The sequence below is a fragment of the Geotrypetes seraphini genome, chromosome 4 (genome assembly GCF_902459505.1).
Source record: "Geotrypetes seraphini chromosome 4, aGeoSer1.1, whole genome shotgun sequence".
Lineage (NCBI taxonomy): Eukaryota > Metazoa > Chordata > Amphibia > Gymnophiona > Dermophiidae > Geotrypetes > Geotrypetes seraphini.
In genome coordinates this window covers 139,047,512-139,075,330 of record NC_047087.1, presented here as the reverse complement: position 1 = coordinate 139,075,330, position 27,819 = coordinate 139,047,512, and the positions used below count along the sequence as shown (strand labels likewise).

The 27,819-nt window shown below is 47.1% G+C and overlaps 1 protein-coding gene and 1 pseudogene across 2 annotated transcripts in view; one reads left to right on the top strand and one right to left on the bottom strand.

The window, feature by feature from the left end:
* LRRC36 (leucine rich repeat containing 36) overlaps window positions 1–27,819 on the top strand; it is a 668,251-nt gene that overhangs the window by 168,075 nt on the left and 472,357 nt on the right. For both annotated transcript variants that reach the window (XM_033941089.1, XM_033941088.1), the window contains exon 7: window positions 16,823–16,883. In XM_033941089.1, the coding sequence (XP_033796980.1) occupies window positions 16,823–16,883 (61 nt within the window). The remainder of the gene's footprint in view (window positions 1–16,822; window positions 16,884–27,819) is intronic.
* Window positions 4,345–4,960, bottom strand: LOC117359078 (annotated as a pseudogene).

Sequence of the window (27,819 nt, the reverse complement as noted above, 5' to 3'; positions counted from 1 at the left end):
ACTTTCCAAAGCGAGAGTTATTAACAGGGTTTTCCTTTCCGTTATAACCTCCAAGGAGTTTTCCAGAAAAGTTGTTAAGTTCATATTTTCATTGTTAGTCCCTTGAATCTCATTAGGAGTGGAAACTTCCACAGGTCTCTTGATTTGAAAATAATTAGCTCTAACAATAGGTGGCAAACTTTCAATAGGAATAAGCAAAATTTCCTTAAAATACTTTCTTGCCATCTCCATTGGTGAAATTAAGGGACATTTTGGAAAATTTAGGAGTCTCAAGTTATTTTTCCTTAATTGGTTCTCGAAACTTTCCATTTTTCTAGCAATAAATGTTCTTTCTTTTACTAATTCCAAGTCCAATGTTTCCATTCCACAAATTCTTGACTCCTGTTTTTCCATTTTTTCACTTAAATCTTTAAGGGCCAAACCCTGTTGCTCCACTTTAGAGTGGATAGTCCCATAGTCAGTATTTAAAGTGGAAAAAGACATTTTGAGGTTAGCGTCCATAACTGAAATAGCCTGCCATAAAGCCTCCATATCAATTACCTTAGGCTTCTCCAACACCCCAAAAGTGATCTTACTTCCTCCCGAAGCTCCTTTCTCCTCTCCTGCAGTGTGGGTAAGCTGTCGGTGTACTGCAGCTTCTTCTTCGGCTCCAGATGAACTTGGAGCTACCAGCCCTCCTTCACTGAGGATCAAAGACTCCTCCCGGGTCCATGATGCATCAGGAACTCCCAGAACTGCATTGCTTCCAGGTTGTGGGGGTGGCTGCCTCTGTTCCGGGCTTAACATCGCCCGAAGCTGCTGGCTGAATTCGCCCAACGAATTCGGGCTCACCCCTGAAGTAGCCACCGCTGATTCGCCCGATCGAGCCAAAGCTTCCTCGATTGTGCTCTGCACCAGACGCGGTGCCGCTACCGCCGCTGGAGGGTTGCCGCGGAGGGCTCCTTTTCTCTTTCCCATGTTAAGGTAAGAGAACTGCTAATTCAAAGAAAAAGCAACGCCGGCCGAGAACAAGAGAGGGAGCCTCACTCTCAGGCGTCCGCTCTCATCGCCATCTTGAATCTCCTGGTACTGGTGTTTTCTTTTTAACAGTGTTTCTTTCATGCCCACAAATTCTGTTGGCATTGGCATGTTTTCACTGTTCCGGTCGGTGATGTCAACGTTTCTAATTGGTGTCAACCTTTATGCTCGATGTCGACTTCTTGACGCCATGTTAATGTTGTCATTTCTGATCGATGTCGCAGTCCCTATCGACACCCAGGTCGATGTCGGACTTTCTTGTCGACATCGCCCAGTTCAACCAGTTATTTGGGTTGTCAGCTCTGTCGACACCGTTTTTTTTTTCTAGTGCTGACCCGGTTGAGTTTTTTGATTCCGGTGGCATTTTCACTTAATTCTTCTCTCCTTTTGACGACTCCTAACACATGACACCAGTTGTTGTGGCAGTTACCGGTGTCGGTATTGCTAAGGTATGGGAAGGCTTTGCAATTATCAAGCTGTCTTCGGCCTTTGACATTGACTCCTTCATGGTGACTAGTTGAGAGGATAGTTGAGAACTATATATTATATCTCTCTGAAGTGGTGGGTGCTTCTTCATCACATGTGCTTTTTTCCCTTCAACGGGGTTCCCAAAGCCTTCATAATTGCATTGAATGACATCCCGTTTTTTACAGATCCATTAGGGAACTTTCTGTAAATGCATTCCTTTGGAAGTTGACTTTGTACAGTCATTTCTTTCCCTGCGGATTTTCTTTTCCTTGATTGTTCTTACCTCCTCAAGGGTTGTTTGCTTCCCTTCCTTGCTATCTATGGGGACTTTTTTGACATGCCTTTTGAAGCAGTCCACATGTGCCATTGTTTCCTTCTGGTGGAGTTTCTTCTCACGGCTAGTGTGTAGGCCTCTGTCTTTCTGGGCAGCGCGGACAAGGCTAGGGACCAGTTAGCCAAATGGGCTTCCTAGATCCCTTCACTGCCTGAATGGTTTTCCTTGACATACATTTGTACACACATTCCATGTAGCCGCTTTTCACTTTCTCTCCTTACACGTACAGTGTATATGTTTTCAGTACCTTTCTTGTAGATCTAGTTTTTTACAAATCTGGTCAGACATTGAGTATCTGTTTTTATAATTACCCACCAGGACAAGTTATTGACATTGTCTATTGGGGAGGTGTTCCCGGGAATGTGCTGGAACATATTTCCTCCACACTAAGGACCAGGTGAGTTTCTCTGGTCACATCGGTGTAGTAGTCTTCATTTTCACGGAGTCTGTCTTTTCAGTTCTTCATGTACTCCTATGAGCTGGGCTCTCTGGATTTTCTTCATATGGCAGGTTCTATATACTTAATGTTTTCACCCTGCTCTCAGATTATTTTCTCTTGGGAGTCTTCATGGGATCTTGGGCAGTCCTCCCTGTTTCTCCTGCTAATTCTTCTTGAAGGGTTCTCTTCGATTACTGGAGTTAGGGAATTTCATTCCTTTTTTACTATTCATTTTCAATGATGCTGGACGACTGTGTTTTTTCTGACCTCATGGCTCTGCTTCCTGGTTTTCTAGGCAGCCGTCACATGCTCCAATTCATACGGCTTTCAAGCTATGCTTTTCAGCAGTTCTACTTACTACTGGCATTTCCCCCCAGATTATTCAGGGGGTGTCTGATAAGAACATAAGAAGTTGCCTCCGCTGAGTCAGACCAGAGGTCCATCTCGCCCAGCGGTCCGCTCCCGCGGCTGCCCATCAGGCCTATTGCCTGAGCAGTGGTCCCTTGACTATTTCTTTAACCTACCTCTACTCCTATCCCTATAACCTACCTCTACTTCTATCTGTACCCCTCAATCCCTTTGTCCTCTAGGAACCTATCCAAACCTTCTTTGAAGCCCTGTAACGTGCTCCTGCCTATCACAGCCTCCGGAAGCGCGTTCCATGTATCCACCACCCTCTGGGTGAAAAAGAACTTCCTAGCGTTTGTCCTAAACCTGTCCCCTTTCAATTTTTTCTGAGTGCCCCCTTGTGGTTCCCCATAATTTGAAAAATCTGTCCCTATCTACTTTTTCTATGCCCTTCAGGATCTTGAAGGTTTCTATCATGTCTCCTCTAAGTCTCCGCTTCTCCAGGGAGAACAGCCCTAGCTTTTTCAGTCTGTCAGTATATGAGAGGTTCTCCATACCCTTTATCAGATTAGTTGCTCTTCTCTGGACCCCCTCAAGCACTGCCATGTCCTTCTTTAGATACGGCGACCAGTACTGGACACAGTACTCCAGATGAGGGCGCACCATTGCACGATACAGTGGCAGGATGACTTCCTTCGTCCTGGTCGTGATACCCTTCTTAATGATACCCAACATTTTGTTTGCTTTCCTTGAGGCTGTGGCGCACTGCGCCGATGCCTTCAGTGTTGTGTCTACCATCACTCCCAGGTCTCTTTCAAGGTTACTTACCCCTAGCAGTGATCCCCCCATTGGCCCCGGCCACTTCTATTCGATTACAGGACCTTCTTCTTTTTTCATTTTCTTTGGATTTTCAGTTTCCTTACCCAAATTCATGTCTATGTTTCATTGGGGTACTTCTTGACTCCTCTCTTTGGAGACTGTTTCTTCTTTCAGATTGTTTTCAATCTTTTATCCATCTGGGTCCGCAGTTGTTTCTTTTTTCAACCCTTTCCTACCAGACACATTATAGTTCTTTTACACGACAGGGATTCTCCTGTTTCTGTTATGCCACGGGTCGGACTACATTCTTGTACTACTCAGTGGTCTTTTGTTTTCCAGTGGTAGCAGGCAAGGACTTGTCTCCCACATCATGTATATCTTTGCTCTCCTCTAGTCTATCTGGAGGTTCCCTTTGTTATCGTTACCTCCTTGCATGGTCTTCATGCTTGTTGCATCTGTTTCTGTCTGGGGGGTTCATATGGGCAATCTGCAGCGTCAGGGTCTTTCGACTGCCAGGCATCGGATTTTTCCCATATTTTTCCTAAATTTTTCTACTCTGCCCTCATGTCCTCCTCCCTTGCACAGTTAATTCAGGGATTATACACTTCATGTCATTGAGCAAGGAGACTAGGGCTCTCTCCTGTTATGTCAGGAGGCCCTGTTTTTGTGGCCTTGGAGGAAATTTGCTATCTGCTCTTGCTGCTATTCATGAGGAGCTGAATTTCCTAGCAGACAATTTTAGCAGAATTCCTTAATCCTTTTACTCCAGGATTTTTCATTGTCTGGCAACAATTATTTTTCTCCTGGATTGGGCAAGCATATTTTTTTTTTTTTTGTAGCAAAACATTTTTTATTTACTTCTTAACCATCCACCAACAGTACATTACAGCTGTTTACCCTTCGATATTACATAAAAGCGCTAACAAATAAATGGATTTTTACATCTTTTCAGGTTAGGAATACTGAGCAAGTTCCTTTTCAGTAATGTAATTTTCTCACCCGTTGAATTCTTCAGGGAATCCCATGTACAGATATCTTATATTATTTCCTATAGCATTTGTGTTGATTGTTTCTTCGGATAAATTTTGAAGTTTGGAAACTAATTTTTCAGCAGCAATTCGTTTTGCTACTTTTTTAGTTGTCCCCGTTCCTATTTCTACAAATATTTCTAACACACACTTCACTGTAAATTCTCTATTATGAGGCGGCCCTGATTCCTGGATTACGGAATACTGGGGACGTCCCCATCTTTTTTTTACAGCCATTTCCTGTAATGAACCAATAGGATTGGCCTGATGCTGCTGTTGTGTTTGAATACCACAGACTACAGAATTTAGCATTGGAAAGCTAATGCTGGAACCTCCTTTTAAAATGTTCAAGGCAGCTTCTGCAGCTTTATGCTTTGCAATCTTCTTGCTTTGACCCTCACCTGTGCAAATGACATCACCCAGAGCTACTCTATTTTTATATGCATTCCCTTCGTTTCTTCTCCTATTGAGCTTTTTAGTCAAGCTCCCGACAGCTGTAACCACCATGCTGCTCTTTACTTCATGGTGGCCCAGGCAACATGGGTTCTCCCTTCTTTTTCCATTCAAATTTTAGGAGCCCTACCTTATTTCTAATTTTCCTACTCGGTTCACTCCGACTCAGGAATCTTTGATTTCTTCCAATCTTCATTGGGCTTTGTCCATTTCACTTACATTTTTCTCAGCCCGTTTGTTAATTTCTGGATGTCTCCAGGACCCTTATTGATATCAAGAGTGGTTTTGGTTTCTTTCCTGGTATCTTTTTTGTCTGCCTGTTTCCACCTTCCTTGCCGGTGGTATTTTTTCTTTTTTTGATTCTAATCTCGAGTCTTTACTTCTCAGACTTCTTTTTAATGCTATTGCATTTTTTCCCTTGATTTGTTGAGGGACAATCTCTTTCTGTTTCTCCTCTGGTTTCCAGATTCATGACAGGGGTTTTTCATGTGTGTAACCACACTTCATACCTTCTCCTGTCATTTGGGCTATAGTTTTTTCTACTGAGATTTCTTTTTTCCTGTAGAACTATTTCTACGGTCTCCTTCTGTCTTCTAGACCTGTAGTTTTTTCCTGGTTGTTGATGCTACCATTTGTAACAATGGCGTCAGCCCAATGTGAGTTTATTACCTGGACAATTGTTTTTCCTTTTGTCTCTCACCTTTACTGGGAGGGTTAGTAAGTTTTCTTGCTATGCTAGCAGCTTCTTCCTTACCACTCTTTCTTCTTACCAAGGTGATTCTGTGTTCATGTCCACAGTATCTTCTATTATTTTCATCTCGCTCAATCAGTTCTTCTGTCTGTGTTGCTTCCTGCTCCTCGTTTTTCCTACGAGAGCTTTAGCTTTGTATATTTTGGACAATAAGCGGATTTTTGTCCTCTTTGATTCATTGGTCAATGCCGCAGCGTTTTTATCCCAACGTTCTTTATGGGACAATAGATTAGTCATGCCACACCCCTCAAAAACAAAAATTCAGCATTCTTTGCAATCGCTCCAGCTCTATGGAACTCTTTACCACCTAGATTATGTTTGGAACTATCGTATCCTCGGTTTCAAATTCTTTTGAAAACTTATCTCTTTGAAAGTGCTTTCTGTTAACTTTGTAACTATTAGAGAACACATCATTGCAGTGATAGACCATGAATGGTTTTCTGTATGAAAGTAATGTACAATCTTATTTTAATGGCATTCCTTTGTTCATTTTTGTTTTTATTTGATATATTTTATTGTAAACCGCCTTGAATTGTGCTACAACTAAGGTGGTATATCAAGTTTGATAAACGATAATGACTCATTGCGGGTCCTTTCCCTGATTCCTGTGGGAGCCTGTTGCGGGACATTTACCGGGGGTGGGCCGAGTGGATCATAGAGGTTATTCAGGACAGCTAAGCTCTTGAGTTTTCTCGGCCCTTGCCAGATAGTTTCCTCTTTGTCAGGCAACTTGGAAGAAGCGGGCTTTTTGTCAGATGCTGCAAAGGTTGCTGGACCTCAAAACGGTGGTCCCAGTGCCTCCTCCAGAGTTTCATACTGGCAGGTACTCCATTTACTTTGTGGTGCCCATCCTGGATCTGAAAGGTGTCAACAGGGCTCTTCGTATTCCATTTTTTTGCATGGAGACCCTGAAATCCGTCATTCTTGCTGTTGAGCCTGGGGAATTTATGACTTCTCTCAGTATGAAAGAGGCCTACCTGCATGTTTGATTTGGGCCTCTCAGCAATTCCTTCGCTTTGCGATTTTGGGAAAGCACTATCAGTTTTGTGCGCTTCCTTTTGGTCTGACCACAGCTCCATGGACTTTCACCAAGATTATGGTAGTGGTGGCGGCAGCCTTGCACAAGGAGGGCATTCTGGTTCTTCCCTATCTGGATGACTGGTTGATTCGAGCAAAGTCCTTTCAGGAGAACTCCAGGGTCACGACTTAGGTTTTGGAGTTCCTGCAGTCACTGGGATGGGTGGTCAAATTGTCCAAAATATGGTTGACTCTGTCTCAGCAATTGGAGTATCTCAGAGTTCTCTTCGACACCAGCTTGAGAAGTCTTCCTTCCTAGGCCCGGGTTTTGAAATTGCAGTCACAGATTCACTCTCTCATGGATTGTCATCCTCGGGCGCAGGATTTTCTGCAGGTCTTGAGGTCGGTGACAGCCTCCCTTGAAGTGGTCATGTGGGCTTGGGCTCATAAGCGTCCCCTTAAGTATGCTCTCCTTTGGCAATAGTCTCCTTTGGCAGTGATCTCCTTTGGCAGTATGTTCTCCTTTGGCAGTGGTCTCCAGTCCCTTTTCAGGAGTTAGTTTGCCGCAGCCTGCAGTGGTGGCTACAGTCTTCCAATCTGGTTCAGGGGGTGAGTCTGGATCAGCCCCAGTGGACAGTGCTTCTTATGGACGCCAGTCTCCTTGGTTTGAGAGTTCAATGTATTGGTTGCTCAGCTCAGGGTAGTTGGTTGCCAGAAAAGGTGTCCTGGTCAATAAATATTCTGGAGACCAGAGCCATTCAGTTGGCATTACTAGTTTTCCAGGTGTTGCTGAAGGGCAAGTTGGTTTAGGTTCTCTCGGACAATGCCAAAGCAGTGGCTTACGTCAGTCATCAGGGTGGAACCAAGAGTTATCTGGTGGCACAGGAGACTCATCTTCTGGACATCTTGGCTTCCCACATAACGGGAGTGGACAACGTCCAGGTGGACTTCCTTAGTCGTCATGTTCTGGATCCCGGGGAGTAGTGTCTTGGGCTAGAAGCCTTAATGTTGATTGTTCATACCTGGGGCCGGTTGGTCTTGGACCTCATGGCCATGAGTGTCAATGCCAAACTGCTGAAGTTCTTCAGTTAGCGCAGGGATTACTAGGCCAAAGGAATGGATGCTCTGGTCCAGGCTTGGCCAATGGACAGCCTGCTCTATGTCTTTCCTCCTTGGCCATTGGTGGGCAGAATTCTTCGAATTGCTCAGCATGCAGGCCACATGATCCTGGTGGCTTCGGACTGGCCTAGGCACCTGTGGTAGGCAGATCTGGTTCGTCTTCTCATGGCAGATCCTCTTCTGCAGCCCCTCTTGTCCAACCTTCTGACTCGGGATCCCATTTAAATATTCAATCCGGGTCCCTTTTGTCCTATGGCTTGGCTCTTGAAAGGGAACACCTAAGTAAGAAAGGTTATTTGGATAAGGTGATCACTCTTTTAGGTTCTCAGAGACTTTCCACCTCTCAGGCTTATGTGTGAGTTTGGCATCTTTTTGAGGATTGGTGTTCTGTGCATGGCGTGGTTCCCCTTCGCACGTCTTTGCCTCACATCTGGGAGTTCTTGCAGGATGGCCTAGACCGGGGTCTTGACTGGTCCTCCCTTAGGGTGCAGCTTGTGACTTTATCTTCTTTTTTTGGCTAGTTGCATGACCGACATTTGGCTTCTTCTCCAGATGTGATTTGCTTCTTGAGAGCGGTGAAATTTCACCAGCCACCAGTTCGTCCTTTGGTTCCAGCCTGGGATCTCAATCTGGTTCTTTCATTGCTTGTTTGTCCTCCTTTTTAGCCTATTGGCTCCTGCACTTTGAAGGATCTTACTCTTAAGGCGCGGTGTTCCTGGTGGCCATTATGTCAGTGAGAAGCATTTCCAAACTGCAGGCTTGTTCATTTAGGTCTCCCTTCCTAGAGTTTTTATGGAGCGGGTTGTGCTGTGACCAGTTCCCTCTTTTCTGCCAAAGGTGGTTTTGCCTTTTCATGTCAACCAGTCCATTGTCCTTCCAGTCTTAGGTAGTTGAGAGGACTTTTTGGAGCAGAGACAGTTGCGCAAATTGGATGTCTGTAGGGTCCTTCACGCTTATGTTCAGCAGACCCAGGAGTTCCATTAGTCGGATCATCTTTTTTCCTTTTACCGGGTCCTCCTAAGTGGGACAGCACTTACAAGGCTATGAATGCGCGTTGGATCAAGGAGGCTTTTACTTTGGCATATCTTCTTCAAAAGAAGCCTGTTCTGGATTTTCTCAAAGCTCATTCCACTCGGGGGCAGGCAGCTTCTTGGGCTGAGTCTTCTCTTGTGCCATTGGTGGATATCTGTTTTCTCTCCATTCCTTTGGTCGCAACTACTGTGTGGACATTCAGGTGCGCCGGGACGCGGAGTTTGGTGAGAGTGTTCTTGTGGCGATCCTTCAGGGGTCCCACCCATGATGGGTACTGCTTTGGTACGTCCCATTGGTTCTGTGCTGGTCTGGAGGGATGCTAAAGAAGGAGAAATTAGATTCTTACCTGCTAATTTTCTCTCTTTTAGTCCCACCAGACCGGCACAGACCCTGCCCTACTGTTTTTCATGAATAGTACGTTTTTTCTTGCGGGATTTTGTGGTCTTGGTTTTGGGGGAGTATAGTAAGAGCAGTGGCATTTGGTTCATCCAGCTTAGCTGGCGAGCTGTGGGAACACTTTGAAAATTTTTATTTTGATCAGTATATCCAATAGTGCTTCCCTGACCAATCTGGGCAATTGATTTATCTTCTCCATATGAGAGTGGAGTTGGTATGTTTATAGTTTAGGTATTTAGCTCTTAGTTTCTGCTTGGCTAAGTGACAGAGCGATTGTAGATGGGATTCCACAGCCCACTTGTACTACAGCCAAAAGTCAATGTGTCTCAGTCTCCACCTGCTGGCAGAGGAGCATAAACCCATCCAGTCTGGAGGGACTAAAAGAAAGAAATTTCTCCTTGACAACTCATGGCAATCAAGATCTGCCATAGTCAGATGAGAGGCGCCTGCACAGGGACCTCCAGCACTGGAGCGACCAGCTAGGAAGAAAACATGCTGGGTCCAGAAAATGAGCTGAATGAAATCCAGAGAAATGCACACACTGTGGCCACTACTGGGTCCTGCTGAAGCGCCTGCACCACACCAAAGGAGTCCCTCAACTCGGTACGCAGGCATTAGGTGTCAGCATCCAGAACAGCCTCTGGATGAGACTTTTTTCCCAAATCAAGGACCTAGGTCAGCCCCCCAGCCCTTGAGGACCCAGAGAAGGCAAAGCCTGAAGCTCTCGCCCCCTTCCCTGGTGTGCTGTGGCATGCAGTACACAGACACTGTTCTGGCACCAATCCAGCACAATCTGTACATGAATTCGACAGATTAGGGGTTGAGGAGTCCATCCCAATTGATTTTCAACCAAATTGAGGGGTTTTGAGGCAGAATTCAATCTTTGAAAAAAAGATCAATAAAAATCCAAGATGTCTGCCGTCAATGAATTTGCGCCCAAAGTGGTAAAAATAAAGAAAACCCCCAAATAAAAAATAGTGATTTGGGGTTTGGGAAGGTGGGAGACCTGAAACCTACCCTTTGAAACTCTCAAAAATTAGATTTACAGAGTTTCACAGCCTACCTCCGAAGCTCCCATAAGAAATATGGAGGTGTACATACAGTCTGTGAAGTGCCTGCCTGCCTGCCAGCTCTGTACACTGCAGCTGAATGGAGGAAAAGGATTTTCTGCCTCAGAACTGCTCCAAATTGACCAGACTTTTGAAGATCTTTGGACAGACCCCAACTGTAACCTCCACTTCCACAGATCCGCTCCACACGACCGGGGGCGGTGGCACACTGCAGGCTGGATCCACGAGTCCACCAAAGTTTATCTGTAAAGCAGCAATCCAGTTCAGCTTGACTGCATTCTTTCCTCCAGCAGAGGACCAGCGCAGGGGTCTCATGGCACTCAAGCCACCAAAAAAAGCTAAGTTTAAGCAAAATAAATTTTTTAAAAGATGCAGATCAGAAGACTTTTGTACGGATTGCTTGCAGAAATTGAAAACTGCAGAGGGCTCTAACTCTCTCTCTAAGGTAGGAAGAGCATATGCTCAGAAAAGTGTTTGGATTTCTGCAACTCCCATATTGTAGAAAGGGATTGAACACCTAGAGTATGGAATCTGGAAGGGACATAACAGTACTCAAAATTTGTCTTTCAATTTGTTCAGGAGAGCACTTAAGTTTCACTGATACTTCCTCTGGACACTTAAAATATTTATTAAAGGTGTGCCAGCTCTTTTGAATGGTGTCTCAAATGTAATCTTCGCTGGGACAGTTAATTATCATTTCTTGTATTTTCTCTCTCCTCATTCTCGTTATTGAGTGGATTAAAATAAGGTGGACATAATTGATTTACCATAGCCATGTTTCAGTAACACAAACTAAATCATAATCTAGATCCCTCAATAATTTGAATAATAATCCTATATTATTTTTAACAAATCTTGCATTAATAAAAAATGTAATGATTGAATAGTCATTTGATTAGACATAAATACACAGAACATCATCATACAAACATCTAGATACTTTAATGTGATTAATCTTACATATTGTAATCAATTCCCCACATTGATCATTACTTATTGCCACAGGTATCCAAAAATATGCCATATATTCTACACACTCCCACCTAAAAATTGTATGAAGGAGTGCACAAAGGAGCGCTCCTTTGTCACAGTCCTTCGTCGGGACATGGTACCTCAAGTGTCAACTCTGGGACTAAATAGCTCTTATGCACCTGTATGATATCAGCAGGAAATGGAGCTAGCACTGTTCTGAATCTGGGCTGAGATATGGATAATTCCTGGAAAAGGCTACTGCTTGATGGAAAAGAATGCACAGATGACACTGCACATAGTCCTGTACAGATGGATAAAGCCTTCTAAGCTTTATTATTATTTGTATTAAAAGAATATAAAACCAACATAAGCCATTTACCTGTGTAAATGACTGTGTACATTGCCCTCTTATATTATATATAAAGAAGCAATAGTTAAAACTACTAATTTTGGTATATTGTGTACTCCATGGGTAGTTTTTGCCTGTGGGGATTGTACTAATAAATCAAAACATTGCATGGAGGGGGTTGTACTAATAAATTAAAACAAAACTGTCTAAATAGATTTGCTTTGATTCTGCCTCCTGAAACATTACCTACAAAGATTTGTGCACTTTATCTGTGCAGCTTATTTTCCAATAGAAATTAATGGACCTGATACTTAAAATATTTTAATCAGGCAGGATAGGCTCCTGCATATCTAGGGAAACCACATCACTATGTGGTTAGCGTCAGAGCAAACCTAGAAGTTATTCACAGATATTCAGTGCCAGTGCCCAGCGTTGGACATATAATGGCAGTACAAATTATGCCTGGTTAACTATCCAGATATGAAACTATTGGTCATACTTGGCTATTCAACTCCAGTATCTGGCTAGGTGCCATCACTAAATATCTAGGGCTAATTCTGCCTGCAGTGGTCAGCACAGTCAAAATGTGGGCTGAATATCAGCCTAATATACTATAAGTAGTTTCAGTTATTTAAAACTACACACATTTATTGCACAGCTTTAGAAGCACTTCAAAACAGTGTAAATCAAATTTCACGCTGGTGAGATCGAGGAAGCAACAGCTCAAACTGTGAGAGGCAAATGAAAGTCCGGTAGCCCTGAAGAAACAGCTAATACCCGTGAAATGTTGGCTGCTTGTGGGACATCATAGAAGTCTAGCAACACAGTAAATAGCACTAGCTGATGAGAGGAAACGCCACCTTGGATTTGGTCCTAAATGGCATTACGGGATCGACAAAAGAAGTAGAAGTCACGGTCCCGCTGGGGACGAGTGATCACAACATGATCAACTTTAAACTTGACATTGGGAAAGGAAAACGTACCAAAACCTTAACCACGACCTTAAACTTTAAAAAGGGAAGATACGATAGCCATGGTGAAACAACGACTCAAGAAAAAGATGGACAAAGTTAAAACGGTAGATCAGGCATGATCCCATACTATCACGGAAGCACAAAATCTCTACATTCCGCGGATTTCCAAAGAAAGGAAAACTAAAGGCAAAAGAGAACTGGCATGGATTACTAGAGAGGTAAAGGAAGCCATAAAAGAAAAGAAGGACTCCTTTAATAAATGGAAACGCACGAAAACAACCGAAGCTTGGAACAAACACAAAGATGATCAGAAGAAATGTCACAAGGCGATGAGGGATGCCAAAAAGGACTATGAGGAGAAAATAGCACAAGAGGCCAAAAATTTCAAGCCCTTCTATAGATCCGTAAAAGGAAAAAAACCTGCAAAAGAGGCGGTGGGACCTCTGGATGCCCAGGGAAGAAAAGGGTACATCAAGGAAGACAAACAAATTGCAGACAGACTAAATTCCTTCTTTGCATCTGTCTTTACGAAGAAGAACACCGCAACAATACCAGAAGCGGTGAAAGTGTTCAAAGGAGTAATAGCGGACAGCCTCACCACAGTAGAAGTGAACTTGGACCAGATATACTACCAGATCGACAATCTTAAAAGCAACAAATCCCCTGGACCTGATGGAATTCACCTGAGAGTCTTAAAAGAACTGAAGGTTGAAATCGGAGAGCTTTCACAAAAACTTGCCAACCTGTCAATTAGAACTGGACAGATACCGGACGATTGGAAGATAGGGATCGTCACGCCAATTTTCAAAAAAGGATCAAGAGGCGAACCAGGCAACTACAGACCTGTGAGTCTTACGTCTGTCCCTGGAAAGATGGTTGAAGCACTGATTAAAGATAGCATAGTTCGTCACTTGGATACACATGACCTGATGAGAGCCAGTCAACATGGCTTCAGGAAAGGGAAATCATGTTTGACAAATTTACTTCAATTTTTTGAGATCATGAACAAACAAATTGATAGTGGAGAACTGGTGGACATAATATACTTGGACTTCCAGAAAGCGTTCAACAAGGTTCCACATGAAAGACTTCTCAGGAAACTACAAAACCATGGAATAGAAGGAGATATACTAAGATGGATAGGCAAATGGCTGGAGAACAGAAAGCAGAGAGTGGGCATAAATGGGAAGTTCTCAGACTGGGAGAAAGTGACTAGCGGTGTGCCCAGGGCTCGGTACTTAGGCCCATCTTATTTAATATTTTCATCAATGAACTAGAAGAAGGAACATCCAGTGAGATCATCAAGACGACACAAAGCTATGCCAGGCAATCAGATCGCAGAAGGATAGTGAGGAACTCCAGAGTGACTTGTGTCAGTTAGAGAAATGGGCGGAGAAATGGCAGATGAAGTTTAATGTGGAAAAGTGCAAAGTAATGCATTTAGGCAGAAAGAACAAGGAACACGAGTATAGAATGTCAGGTGCAACTCTGGGTAAGAGCGAACAAGAAAAGGACCTGGGTGTACTGATAGATAGGACCCTGAAACCGTCGGCACAATGCGCGGCAGCGGCAAAGAAAGCAAACAGAATGTTAGACATGATAAAAGAAAGGAATCACGAGTAGATCGTAGAAAGTTATAATGCCGCTTTATAGGGCAATGGTCAGACCACACTTGGAATACTGTGTCCAACATTGGTCTCTCAACCTAAAGAAGGATATAAAACTGCTGGAGAGGGTGCAGAGATGAGCAACGAAGCTAATAAAAGGTATGGAGAACTTGGAATATGAGGAACGACTTAAGAGACTGGGATTGTTCTCCTATGAGAAAAGGAGACTGCGAGGGGATATGATCGAAACTTTCAAAATACTAAAAGGAATCGACAAAATAGAGCAGGAAAAAAATTATTTACAATGTCGAATGTTACACGGACAAGAGGACATGGACTGAAGCTAAGGGGGGACAAGTCTAGAACAAATATCAGGAAGTTCTGCTTCACACAATGAGTGGTGGACACCTGGAATGATCTCCCAGAGGAGGTTATTGCGGAATCCACCGTTCTAGGATTTAAAAGCAAACTAGATGCACATCTCCTTATGAGAGGCATAGAGGGATATGGGTGACTAAAATTACGACAGGTGTACCATATTTTCACGCATATAACGCGCGCGTTATACGCGTTTTTACCTACCGCGCATACCCCTCGCGCGTTATATGCGTGAGCGCGGTATACAAAAGTTTTAAAACATAGTTCCCACCCCGCCCGATGCCCGATTCACCCCCCCAGCAGGACCGCTCGCACCCCCACCCCGAACGACCGCTGGCACGCGCTCCCACCCGCACCCGCATCCACGATCGGAGCAAGAGGGAGCCCAAGCCCTCTTGCCCGGCCGACTCCCCGACGTCCGATACATCCCCCCCCCCGGCAGGACCACTCGCACCCCCACCCCGAAGGACCGCCGACTGCCCGACAATATCGGGCCAGAAGGGAGCCCAAACCCTCCTGGCCACGGCGACCCCCTAACCCCACCCCGCACTACATTACGGGCAGGAGGGATCCCAGGCCCTCCTGCCCTCGACGCAAACCCCCCTCCCCCCCAACGACCGCCCCCCCCAAGAACCTCCGACCGCCCCCCAGCCGACCCGCGATCCCCCTGGCGACCCCCACGACCCCCCCACCCCCCTTCCCCGTACCTTTGGTAGTTGGCCGGACAGACGGGAGCCAAACCCGCCTGTCCGGCAGGCAGCCAACGAAGGAATGAGGCCGGATTGGCCCATCCATCCTAAAGCTCCGCCTACTGGTGGGGCCTAAGGCGCGTGGGCCAATCAGAATAGGCCCTGGAGCCTTAGGTCCCACCTGGGGGTGTGACCTGAGGCACATGGGCCCAACCCGACCATGTGCCTCAGGCCGCGCCCCCAGGTGGGACCTAAGGCTCCAGGGCCTATTCTGATTGGCCCACGCGCCTTAGGCCCCACCAGTAGGCGGAGCTTTAGGATGGCTGGGCCAATCCGGCCTCATTCCTTCGTTGGCTGCCTGCCGGACAGGCGGGTTTGGCTCCCGTCTGTCCGGCCAACTACCAAAGGTATGGGGAAGGGGGGTGGGGGGTCGTGGGGGTCACCAGGGGGGTCGCGGGTCGGCTGGGGGGGCGGTCGGAGGTTCTTGGGGGGGGCGGTCGTTGGGGGGGAGAGGGGTTTGCGTCGAGGGCAGGAGGGCCTGGGATCCCTCCTGCCCGTAATGTAGTGCAGGGTGGGGTTAGGGGGTCGCCGTGGCCAGGAGGGTTTGGGCTCCCTTCTGGCCCAACTACCAAAGGTACGGGGAAGGGGGGTGGGGGGGTCGTGGGGGTCGCCAGGGGGGTCGCGGGTCGGGTGGGGGGGCGGGCGGAGGTTCTTGGGGGGGGCGGTCGTTGGGGGGGGGGGGGTTTGCGTCGAGGGCAGGAGGGCCTGGGATCCCTCCTGCCCGTAATGTAGTGCGGGGTGGGGTTAGGGGGTCGCCGTGGCCAGGAGGATTTGGGCTCCCTCCTGGCCCAATATTGTTGGGGAGTCGGCGGTCCTTCGGGGGGAGGGATGTATCGGACGTCGGGGGGGGGCATCAGGCTTTCAGGATGGGGACAGACCTTCAAGGGGGGACAGTGCACGGAAGTCAGTGGGGGTGAACGGAGAGTCGGGACAGCGCACGGAAAGTCAGGGCGGGCGAAAGGAGCGTCGGGCAGCATGCGCGGTATACCCGTGAGCGCGGTATACCAAAGTTTTTGTACATATCGTGATTTCTGCGCGCTATACCCGTGTGCGCGTTTTATACGGGTGCGCGTTATTTGCGTGAAAATACGGTACACCTGGCTGGGCCTCCGCATGTGCGAATCGCCGGACTTGATGGACCGAAGGTCTGATCCGGAGATGGTAGTTCTTATGTTCTTATCTCAGTTCCTAAAAGAACCTTACTGGCATAGGGTCATTCTAAATGGAAGTTTTTTGGAGCCAATGATGTGGGTGGAGGTGGTTTGAGCTTTGAGATCTACCGGATTAAACCTGAGGCTTTTTCTTCCGTTAGACTAGACCTTCAGTTAATAAAGTAGAGTATTTTTGAACATTTATGGTATATATTATCCCACTTTCACCATTAGGATATTTATCAATTTTGAAACCTACCATTTCTGTGAGTAATGGCTTTGAAAATTGCCCTACATTTATTTAAATGTATTCATTTGTAATGATTAGTTTATTATATTACTATTTTCCAGCTTCCAGGAGAGAAAAAAGGAACACCTCAGGCAGTACAAGGACAGATTAACCAGGAAAATGGTAAATGCCTCACATATCTAATATTGTAAAACTGTGCATTTCTTGCCATTAGACTGAGGTTTTTCCCTCAAAAATAAGCATTAGCACTTGGGTGATGCCAACTGATAGCCCAGATGTGGACAGTGTTCCTATAATAATATGTTAAAATTAAGAAATCTTTTCTGGGCATGCACTGCATTGTATGCAATATTTACAATTCAGCACTGATCTTAACTAGTACAAGGATCTGAGAATAGGATGGTAGCATTGCTGCCATTTATTCTCCTTATTGACTTTCATGCCGTTGTCATCACCACCTTCTCCATGGCTACCCAGCAGAACCTCTCCTGCTGCTTTCATTCCTCTTGTGTTGGCCTCAACAGTATTCAAGAAGGAATTGGCTAAATGCATTCTTGAGGCCCTTTCTTAGCACCTTGAGCAGGTTTACCGTTTTTATTAATCTTTACTCCACTTAGAAATATCTCTAAAGCAGTTAATGAGCAAACTCACAACATATAAGAACCACACATTACTAGCTCTTGAAAAAGTCTTAAATCTTGAAGTAGAAAAATGGGAAAATAAGAGTATTAGAATATGTAAAGCCATACTGGGTCAGACCAAAGTTCCATCTAGTCTAGTCTCCTGTTTCCTGACTAGAAGGGAAGATGGGGGAAGAAAGGGGTAGAATAAAAAACAACTATTACTCCTAGCAGTAAGAGTAATTGCCTTTAGAATAGATCTAAGGTCCCCTTTTACAAAGCCGCAGTAGTGATGCTGCCATGGTAAATGCACCAAAGCCCATTCAATTTTTATGGGGGTTTGTGCATTTACAACAGCAGATCACTACCATGGCTTTGTAGAAGAAGCCCTAAATAGTAATGAGAAGTTGAGTAACCTGGGAGGACAAGAAAGAAGAAGCACAAAGCAAATATTTAATTAAGGCTTGTCTCAGTAGTAAAATACTAATACAATAACATTTGAATATGGTAAATCAAATTAATTATATGTTGAATATGAACAATCTTTGTATTAAGGGGCATTTTCGATAGGACATTTAAATCTAAGTTAGGATATTTTGAGAAAGATTTCCAGAAAGCCAGTAGAGAAAATGCCAATTCTCAAAACAACAAAATGGGATGCTTCTCTTCTGCCAATTTTGCATTGGAAACTACAGGAGTGTTGGCTGATGTGGGGGGAAGGTGTTAGCTAATGTCAATGGGTGTTAGGTGATGTGGGGGGGGGTGTTGGTTAATTGCGGGTAGGGGGCTGTCGGGTGATGTAGGGGTGTGTCGGATGATGTCAAGGTGCAGTCAGGGGATGTCAAGGCTGCTGTTGGGGAGATGGGTAGAGGGGTCTAAGAACAGTGGCTTTCTGTGGAGGGGGGCTGGGGTGGGATCAGTGGGTGTATGGGAGGGAGAGAGGAATCACATTCTCCCTGCCTGTTCAGCTGATCCTGGCAGGGGAATCCACAATCAGTTGAGCCAGCAGGATATTCCCCTGCTCTGATTAGCTGATGGGAAATCTTTGGTTGGGGGGGGTTCTCTCTTTGGGTAGTGGGAAGGGTTCATGACTACTGGGGGGGGGTAAAGGGGGTCATGCCTTAAACTCTCCAGTGGTCATCTTGTCAGTTTGGTCAGCTTTGGGGCACTTAGATGCATCTAAAAGTTGTCTAAATCCTGGCGTGTAAGTTTCACCTAACATGTCCTGGGAAAGCTTCAATTATTCCCCCAAGACGTCCAGGTGTAAACCCACTCGATTCCCACCCATAACATACCTCCCAACATGCCCCTTTGGGCTTTGGTCATTCAGAGGTTTGGAAGTCCTGCTGGACATCCAGAAAATTGGTTTTGATTATCGGTACTTGGACGTCTCTGCTATTAGGATGTCCAAGTGCCATCTTGGGCTGGTTTTTGAACGTTTCAAAGTTTTGATTATGAACCTCATTGTGCAAAAATATTATACTGTTTGGTTTCAATAAAATTTCCAATGGGAAAAAAGTGTGGAACTTTGTTTTCATCGCAATTTACTCACTCGGAAAATTTGACCACATCACCAATGCCTACCTAGACTCACACTGGCTACCGATTCGAGCCAGAATTCAATTCAAACTATACTGTCTACTCTTCAAAGTAATTAACGGTACTGCACCCACCTACCTAGATGACCGCCTAAACCGTAACCTTCCAACCAGAACAAGAAGAACACTGACATCATTCGCATACCCACCACTCAAGGGTACTCACCGCAAAAAGCTTTACGATAGCCTCCTGGCAACACATGCTGCAAAACTCGAACCCTCCATCACCAGATTGTTAACCACAACATCAGACCTCAAGACATTCCGTAAAGAAATCAAAACACTGCTGTTCAAAAAGCATATACAATCTACCTAACCTCCCTCACCCCATCCCCCAAGAAACCAAAACACTGCCGTCCAAAACATCTTCCGATGTTACTAAGTCTTTACTATCATTCTGTTATTAAGTCTCTATCCTCAAACTGTATTCTCTATTGTCATGTACCATCCTGGAAATGTCCAGTTCTCTTCTTATGTAATCCGCTTTGAACCGCAAGGTACAAGCGGAATAAAAATCACTAATGTAATGTAATGTAAAAAAAAGATCAACCATATCATCCAGTTGTCCCAAGTTATTTATGGTCATACTCCAAGGATGTATGTCACCTGCCTGCCAAGTATATGATTACTTGTAACATATCACTCATTCCAGTGAAATAGGTGAGACATTCTAGACAGATAGATAGTGTCCCCATGGCCGCGTGCCATCTGAGAAGGAATCCACTCCAGATTTTTTCTTTGTGTGTCTTTGTACTTCACTGGGCTTCTTAGCTCCAACTACAGTTTTTCCTTTCTGCATGAGTGCCTGTAGGAGTGTGTTTGTTCTGCTCTCCACAATTTATTATTTTATTTGGTGTATTTTTCATCCCTTTTTCAGGGTTTCTGCTGCTCGGCGCAATTATTCAGCTCTGCCTGCATAAAGATTATTCTAACAATTCTTAAAGTGAACTCAAGACTGATCAACCACAATACAAAATTTTCAGTGATGAGAAATATACTATTTTATGGGGTGTCAGAAAGACCTTTTGAAGTAAACTTCAAAAAATTCTTAAGATCTTCATTCATCCCCTATGGCTTTGTAAGTAGTCATTTAGAATATTATTAATTCATGGTAAATTATATAGAAAAGATGATAACTTAGCTTTTTTTCATTTATTTCTTTTTTTCTATTAATAGTGTTGCACTGCTTTCTCTAGCGGTCAGCATATATCGCTCCCCTGCCGACGCGTTTCGCCTATCTTTGTCAAGGCATGGGGTCTGAATCATTAAATGCTCCTATCTATAGTGTTCAGCGGCTTCTAAGAAGCGGCTTCTTAGAAGCCGCTGAACACTATAGATAGGAGCATTTAATGATTCAGACCCCATGCCTTGACAAAGATAGGCGAAACGCGTCGGCAGGGGAGCGATATATGCTGACCGCTAGAGAAAGCAGTGCAACACTATTAATAGAAAAAAAGAAATAAATGAAAAAAAGCTAAGTTATCATCTTTTCTATATAATTTACCATGAATTAATAATATTCTAAATGACTACTTACAAAGCCATAGGGGATGAATGAAGATCTTAAGAATTTTTTGAAGTTTACTTCAAAAGGTCTTTCTGACACCCCATAAAATAGTATATTTCTCATCACTGAAAATTTTGTATTGTGGTGCATAAAGATTAGTCTCGTGACACTGTGCTCAGGAGAGGTTGCTGATCTATGGTTCTCCTGTTGCCCGCCATTGCAAAGCACTTAAAATCTGCCTACAAACCTTTCAAATTGCTCCCAGCAGCTCTCTCTCAGCATGTGTATACATTGGGGCTCTTGTCGGACCTGGACTAGCGAAACGATGACTAGCAAAACGGGTTGGAAAGACAAAGATCGCACAAAGGGGTTGGAGGATAAGATGGCGGTGCTTCCCAGCCCTGCAGGCCCCTTCGTTGCCTCAACATGGGTTTCGGAAATCACTTTAGAAGAGACCGCTGCACTAGAAACAATTTTGGACAAAAGATTGCTCCCCATCGACAGTAAGTTGGAAACTGTGCAGGGGAAAATAGAGGAGGTGAGCCAAGAGTTGGGAACTTTTCAGCAACGCTTAAGCGACATTGAGGACAGAACCCTTGGATATGTGTAACACATTACATGACCACGCGGAGCAGCTGTGGAATCTGGAAGATCACCTAGAAGATTAGAGAATCACAGCCAGAGAAATAACCTTCCCTTTGTTGGCTTCCCCGAGTCCCTCCCTGAAGGGGAGTTGGGCTGCTTCCTTGAAAACTGTCTACAATCCAAATTACAACTGCCACAGACTTTGGGACTGCTATGGCTAGAATGTGCCCATCGCATCGGCAGCCAACCGGTAGTGGAAGCCAGACCTAAGTGCTCATCATGCGCATACTGAACTTTGCCCATAAAACTGCTATTTTACAGGTGATGTGCGCTAGATCAACATTGCAATATGGGAACTGGCAAATCTTGTGTTTCCAAGATTATTCTAGTCAGGTGGCTTAGCAGCGAAGAACATTTTCTCCGATTTGCAATACGCTGTTTGCCAGGAAGATCCGTTTTGCATTGGCCTACCCAGCTAAGCTGGGAATCACCCATAATGGTACCACTTTGGTCTATGATTCTGAGCCTGCGGCATAAACCTTTTTGGCCTGACTCGGGAGTGGCAGCGGCGGCGTCTCCTGCTGCTGATGGCCTGAGCTGAACCCCCGAACCTGTGCTTGGTGTAGTTGTTCTTCTCTATCTGGGGACTGCAGACTCTGATACTTGCAGGCCTCACAGATAAGTGGGGGGCCTTGATGTTTTCTGAGTTGTATGATTTTGTTGTTGGGGATCTAGTTCCTTGATCATGCGGAGGGGGCCATTGAGTTTGAGTGATTGGGTTGTGGTTAGCAGGCTCAGGGTTCCCAGCGTTTCCCCTCCTTTAGTTGCCCCTTTTCTTCTTTTTCTAGTTGGTTGCTCCATTGGTTAAGTGCTACTGAGGAGGGGGCCTGTTTGTTTAGTCTCTTGGGGAGCTGGCTGTCTGTCTGAGCTGAGGTTGGTTGGCCTGGGGTCCCCAGCAGTTCCCCCTCTTTCTGTCCTCTCTATGTTTTATGTTTTCTGGCCCATTGGTTCTGACTGTACAAGTTTACAATTTATAATTTGTTAAATTGCCTATACATGGTATGGTTTCTAGGCAGTTTACAGTTAAAAATTGCAGGTAACTTTAAATAACCAATACCTATAAGGACGATAAATATCATAAAGTGACTTACTTGTACAATAGGATAAGAGGGGAGAACTACTTTTTTGATAGGAAAGAGACATTTAAGGTTAAAACAAAAGGAAAAGTAAAAAAAAGAAATTTTTTTGTGCTCTGATTAAAAAAACAGAAAGATATTAATAAAATTCGAATAAGATATATCGTCCTGATAAGGACGGTTAGAGGTTATAGGCATCTTTAAATAAAAAATGCCTTTAGTTTTGATTTAAGTTGATTCAATGATGTCTCATCTCTCAAAGTAATAGGAGCGGAGTTCCATAGTGATGGGGCGGTCCCGGGAAGATGGATGTATGCAAAGTATTGATATAGTGGGGGGAATGTGGCTGATTCTATAGAATGGGTGTGTATTTTGAGGATGGAGGTGTCTCCCTGGCGCGTGCCCCTGAGCCCTTTGTCCTCCTTTATTTGTATGAGTCATGTATATGTGGTAAGGGTGTAGGAATGTTTGGGTGCATGTGACAAGAGGAACGGTAAGGGCTGTTCCTTTAGGTGAGTGTGTGCTGTTGGTCCCAGGTATCGGATGCTTTCAGGGTTTTGGGGTGTTTGTTGTCATGAACAGGTGCAGGGCTACAGCCATGGTGGGGTGGGGGATTGCATCTGTGCTAGGGTGGAATGCTCGGGCGGTTAGGTGTCTGCAGGTGATTCGTACCACTCTTGCAGTGGTGGCAATACTTCAGGGACTTGGGGTAGGGGTGGGAGGGTTTGGGGAATGAAAGAGTGGGTTGGGGGCCTTGGGGGTTGGGGGCTGGGGGCCTGGGAGGGGTGCAAAAGGTTGGGGCGGGTCTTCGGGTAATCTTATAGAAACTAAAACATTCTTTGAGAAGCACAGAATATATGTTGCTATTACCGTTGTTTTGTGAACTGGGGCGGGCATGGCTCCTCTATTGTTCTTTATCATTATGCAGAGGGGTTGGTCATGTATGGCGGGATGGTTGTGCTGATTTCTTCTTTTCTTGGTTGAGGGCTAGAGAGGGAGAAGCTGCTGCTGGAACGGCCCCCTCCTCTACTCTCACGCTTACAGACTTTTCAACACTGTTCCTTTCTCAGGTATTTCCAAATGATTACCCGGGCCCAGGCTCCACTAGAAGAGGAAGGGAGCCGGGACACGAGGAGACCTGCAGCGGCGCTTCTGTTAGCTGTTTTAGTTGTTTTGTGTCTTTTTTTTAGGTTTCCAGGCAGAGAGGTGAGCCGGGGACGCTGAGGAGAGGAGGACTGGGGAGGCAGGCAGATCGGGGTCGCGGCGAGAGTTAGCTCCGCCCACCCCCGCGCGTCACAGGTCGCATCGGCCCGGGCTCCACTAGAAGAGGAAGGGAGCCGGGACACGAGGAGACCTGCAGCGGCGCTTCTGTTAGCTGTTTTAGTTGTTTTGTGTCTTTTTTTTAGGTTTCCAGGCAGAGAGGTGAGCCATAGACGCTGAGGAGAGGAGGACTGGGGAGGCAGGCAGATCGGGGTCGCGGCGAGAGTTAGCTCCGCCCACCCCCGCGCGTCACAGGTCGCATCGGCCCGGGCTCCACTAGAAGAGGAAGGGAGCCAACGGCGCCCAGCCGTTCGGCGCGCGGCGAAGGCGAGCGGTAAAGGCGCTCGCCTTAGCGAGAGCGCCTTCGCCAAAGAGCCTTGAGAAGGAGCCCAGGCAGCCCAGCAGCAAACCTAACTTTAACCCAAATATAAAAAAAAAAAAAAAATTTTATTTCCACTTTCTTCCTTCTCTACCCTTTCGGCTTCTCATTCTTCTCTCTCTCTCTCTCTCTACCCTTGCAGCTTCTCACTCTTCTCTCTCTCTCTCTCTCTACTCTTTCAACTAGCTGCACGCCAAAAGCCACGCTCAACCACCGAGGGACCGTAGGAGCAAGGAGAAAGAAATGGAGGCTACAGGAACCCAGCAGAGCTACCCAGTTTACTGTGTTGAGTGTCATATGTATGACTACCTCCCCTCCGGGAGGCGGGCATACATATGCGGTCGGTGTCAGGAACTGGAAAACCTGAGGATGGAGGTCGGCAGATTGAGGGTCAAGGTCCAGGGACTGGAGGGACTGCGCAACATAGAGGAGACGAGCTGGTCAACCAAGGACACAGATGGAGCAGGCCTCATTGTGGACCAGGTGAGGGACCTTGAGAGATTCATCGAGGAGGCCTATAGGAAGGCGGAAGGACAGGACCAGCAGCTGCACAGATGGATGTCGGCAGACGAGACCCAGGATCCACAAGGCGACACCGGGGAAGGACCTAGCGGAGGAACCACACAAGAGGAGGAGACCGTGACTCACCGAGACCCCGAGGGTGAGACACCTCACTACACCGAGGACACGGACCTGAGACAGAGGAGGTTGCTGAGGAAAGGGAAGTCTGCTATTGTGGTGGGAGACTCGATCTTGAGAGAGGTAGATAGTCACGTAGCTGGAGGAAGGGAGGATCGGCTAGTGACTTGTCTCCCAGGGGCCAAGACACGAGACGTCACTGATAGAATCGAGAGGATCCTGGACGGAGCAGAGACAGAGGAGACTGCGGTGATAATCCACGTCGGAACAAATGACGTGAGCCGGAGGAACTTCAGCATGGCCACGCTGACTGACCAGTTCAGGGTCCTGGGACGAAAACTGAAGCGGAGTACCCGGTGGATATCATTCTCAGAGATCCTGCCTGTGCCGAGAGCAGATGCAAAAAGGCAGGCAGACCTCCAGGCTGTGAATGCATGGTTGAGGAGATGGTGCCAGGAGGAGGGCTTCCACTTTGTAAGGAACTGGACGTCCTTCCGGGGAAAGAGTAAGCTCTACTGGCGGGACGGCTTGCACCTGAGCACAGAGGGAACTAGACTACTGGCTGCCAATGTGAGGAAGGAGATCGAGTGGGCTTTAAACTGAGGAGAGGGGGAAAGCCGACATCTGATCTGATGTTGACGCTTCGGACAACAGTATCCAGAACAGATGCTGAACGGGCTGACTGCACGGAGGAAGTAGAGAGACCAGTGGATCTCAGGATCAGACAGCGAGGGAAACAACAGGTAAAGGGAGCTTTCTGGGTGGATACTAAGGGGCATGGAGACACAGGGGGACTGGGTGGCAAGAGGGCGAAAGCTGAGGGCACTATAGGAGCTACACAAGGCGAGGGGGATCGAACAGAGGCCGGGGCCCAGGAGGGGGCAAGAAAACCCAGAGGAAAAGCGGGGAAGTGGGGTGGCAGAAATGTGGGGAAGCTGAAAGCTACGAGGGTAAAGGCTAAGGGCAAAACAGAAGTACAGGGAACAGGAGAGGCGGCCCAGGTGAATGCAGAGGTGAATGCAGAGGTAAATGCAGAGGTGGAGGAAAAACGACGGGACCTGCGGTGCTTATACGCAAATGCAAGAAGCCTCATGGCCAAGATGAGTGAACTAGAGGTCGTGGCCAAGGAGAAAGACCTGGATATAATTGGAATTACAGAAACATGGTGGACAGAGGAGAATCAATGGGATGTGGCGCTGCCGGGGTACAAGCTCTACAGGAGAGACAGGACCCACAAGAAGGGGGGAGGCATAGCACTATATATAAAGGACTCTATCTACTCGGTCGGGATGGATATAGCAACGAAGGCAGAGGGGCTGGAATCGCTATGGGTCAAATTGCTGGGAAACAAGGGTGCAGGCATAAAACTGGGGCTGTACTATCGCCCACCTGGCACGCCGGAAGGACTCGGACACGACCTGGAAGCTGAACTGAGACAGGAGTGCAGGACTGGAAGTGTAACAGTGATGGGGGACTTCAACTACCCAGGGATAGACTGGAGTGGGATCCGGAAGGTTCGCCCCCCACATTTCGCCCCCAGCAATTCGCCCCTCACATTTCGCCCCCCACATTTCACCCCCAGACACATTTCGCCCCCACACATATCGCCCCCACACATTTCGCCCCCCGGATGTTTCGCCCCCACACATTTCGCCCCCACACATTTCGCCCCCACATTTCGCCCCCACACATTTCGCCCCCGTCTCGGAGCGCAAATCCTTACCTCGGAGCGCAAATCAGTCCAGCTACTGTTGTGAGCGCGAGAGAAGCCAAGGGGGATCGAAGCCTGGGGATGAAGGGGGATCGGGCCCAAGGCTAGAGCGAGACAGCGGAAAGGGATGAAGGGGGATCGGGGCTTGGGCCGAAAGGGAACATGAGCTGTGCGCGAGCGAAGCCAAGGGGGGGTAGGGAGTCGAAGCCTGGGGATGAAGGGGGTATCGGGCCCAAGGCCAGAGCGAGACAGCGGAAAGGGATGAAGGGGGATCGGGGCTTGGGCGAGACAGCGGAAAGGGATGAAGGGGGATCGGGGCTTGGGCCGAAAGGGAACATGAGCTGTGCGCGAGCGAAGCCAAGGGGGGGTAGGGAGTCGAAGCCTGGGGATGAAGGGGGATCGGGCCCAAGGCCAGAGCGAGACAGCGGAAAGGGATGAAGGGGGATCGGGGCTTGGGCCGAAAGGGAACATGAGCTGTGCGCGAGCGAAGCCAAGGGGGGGTAGGGAGTCGAAGTCTGGGGATGAAGGGGGATCGGGCCCAAGGCCAGAGCGAGACAGCGTCCCGCGAGCGTACGCCGCGCGCCTCCGACGAGCCGCAGGTCCGCCGAAAGGGAACATGAGCTTATCCCGCTGGAGCGCGCTGATAAGTGCAGCAAGGCCTGAAGTAGGGGAAAACGCTCAGGGGCGAAAGGTGCGTGGGCGAAATGTATGCCACACAATGTTTAACGTTCCATGTGTGCATGACACACATAGCACGGAGCTCTGGCCCAAGCCCCGATCCCCCTTCATCCCCAAACTTCGACTCCCTACCCCCCCTTGGCTTCTCTCGCGCTCACAACAGTAGCTGGACTGACCTACCCCCCCTTGGCTTCGCTCGCGCACAGCTCATGTTCCCTTTCAGCCCAAGCCCCGATCCCCCTTCATCCCCAGACTTCGTCTCCCTACCCCCCCCTTGGCTTCTCTCGCGCTCACAACAGTAGCTGGACTGACCTACCCCCCCTAGGCTTCGCTCGCGCACAGCTCTCGCGGGACGCTGTCTCGCTTTGGCCAGTTGCTCCTGCTTGGATAATCACTGGCGTGTATGGGGGGAGGGGAAAGTAGCCGTGTTCAGCACACACATCCCACCCTTCTCTAATACAGCTGTCTAATGCTGCAGTTGATTGCATCTCTCCAGAAGCCTCGATCCCCCTTGGCTTCTCTCGCGCTCACAACAGTAGCTGGACTGATTTGCGCTCCGAGGTAAGGATTTGCGCTCCGAGACGGGGGCGAAATGTGTGGGGGCGAAATGTGGGGGCGAAATGTGTGGGGGCGAAATGTGGGGGCGAAATGTGGGGGGGCGAAATGTGTGGGGGCGAAACATCCGGGGGGCGAAATGTGTGGGGGCGAAATGTGTGGGGGCGAAACATCCGGGGGGCGAAATGTGCGGGGGCGAAATGTGAGGGGCGAATTGCTGGGGGCGAAATGTGGGGGGCGAAACTTCCGTGAACCGACTGGAGTATGGGTCACTCCAACTGCACTAGGGAAACAGGATTTGTAGAAGCTGTGAGGGACTGCTTCATGGAGCAACTGGTCAGGGAACCAACGCGGGGGAGTGCTACCCTTGATCTCATCCTGAACGGATTAGGGGGGCCTGCAAGAGGGGTAGAAGTGGGAGGACCACTAG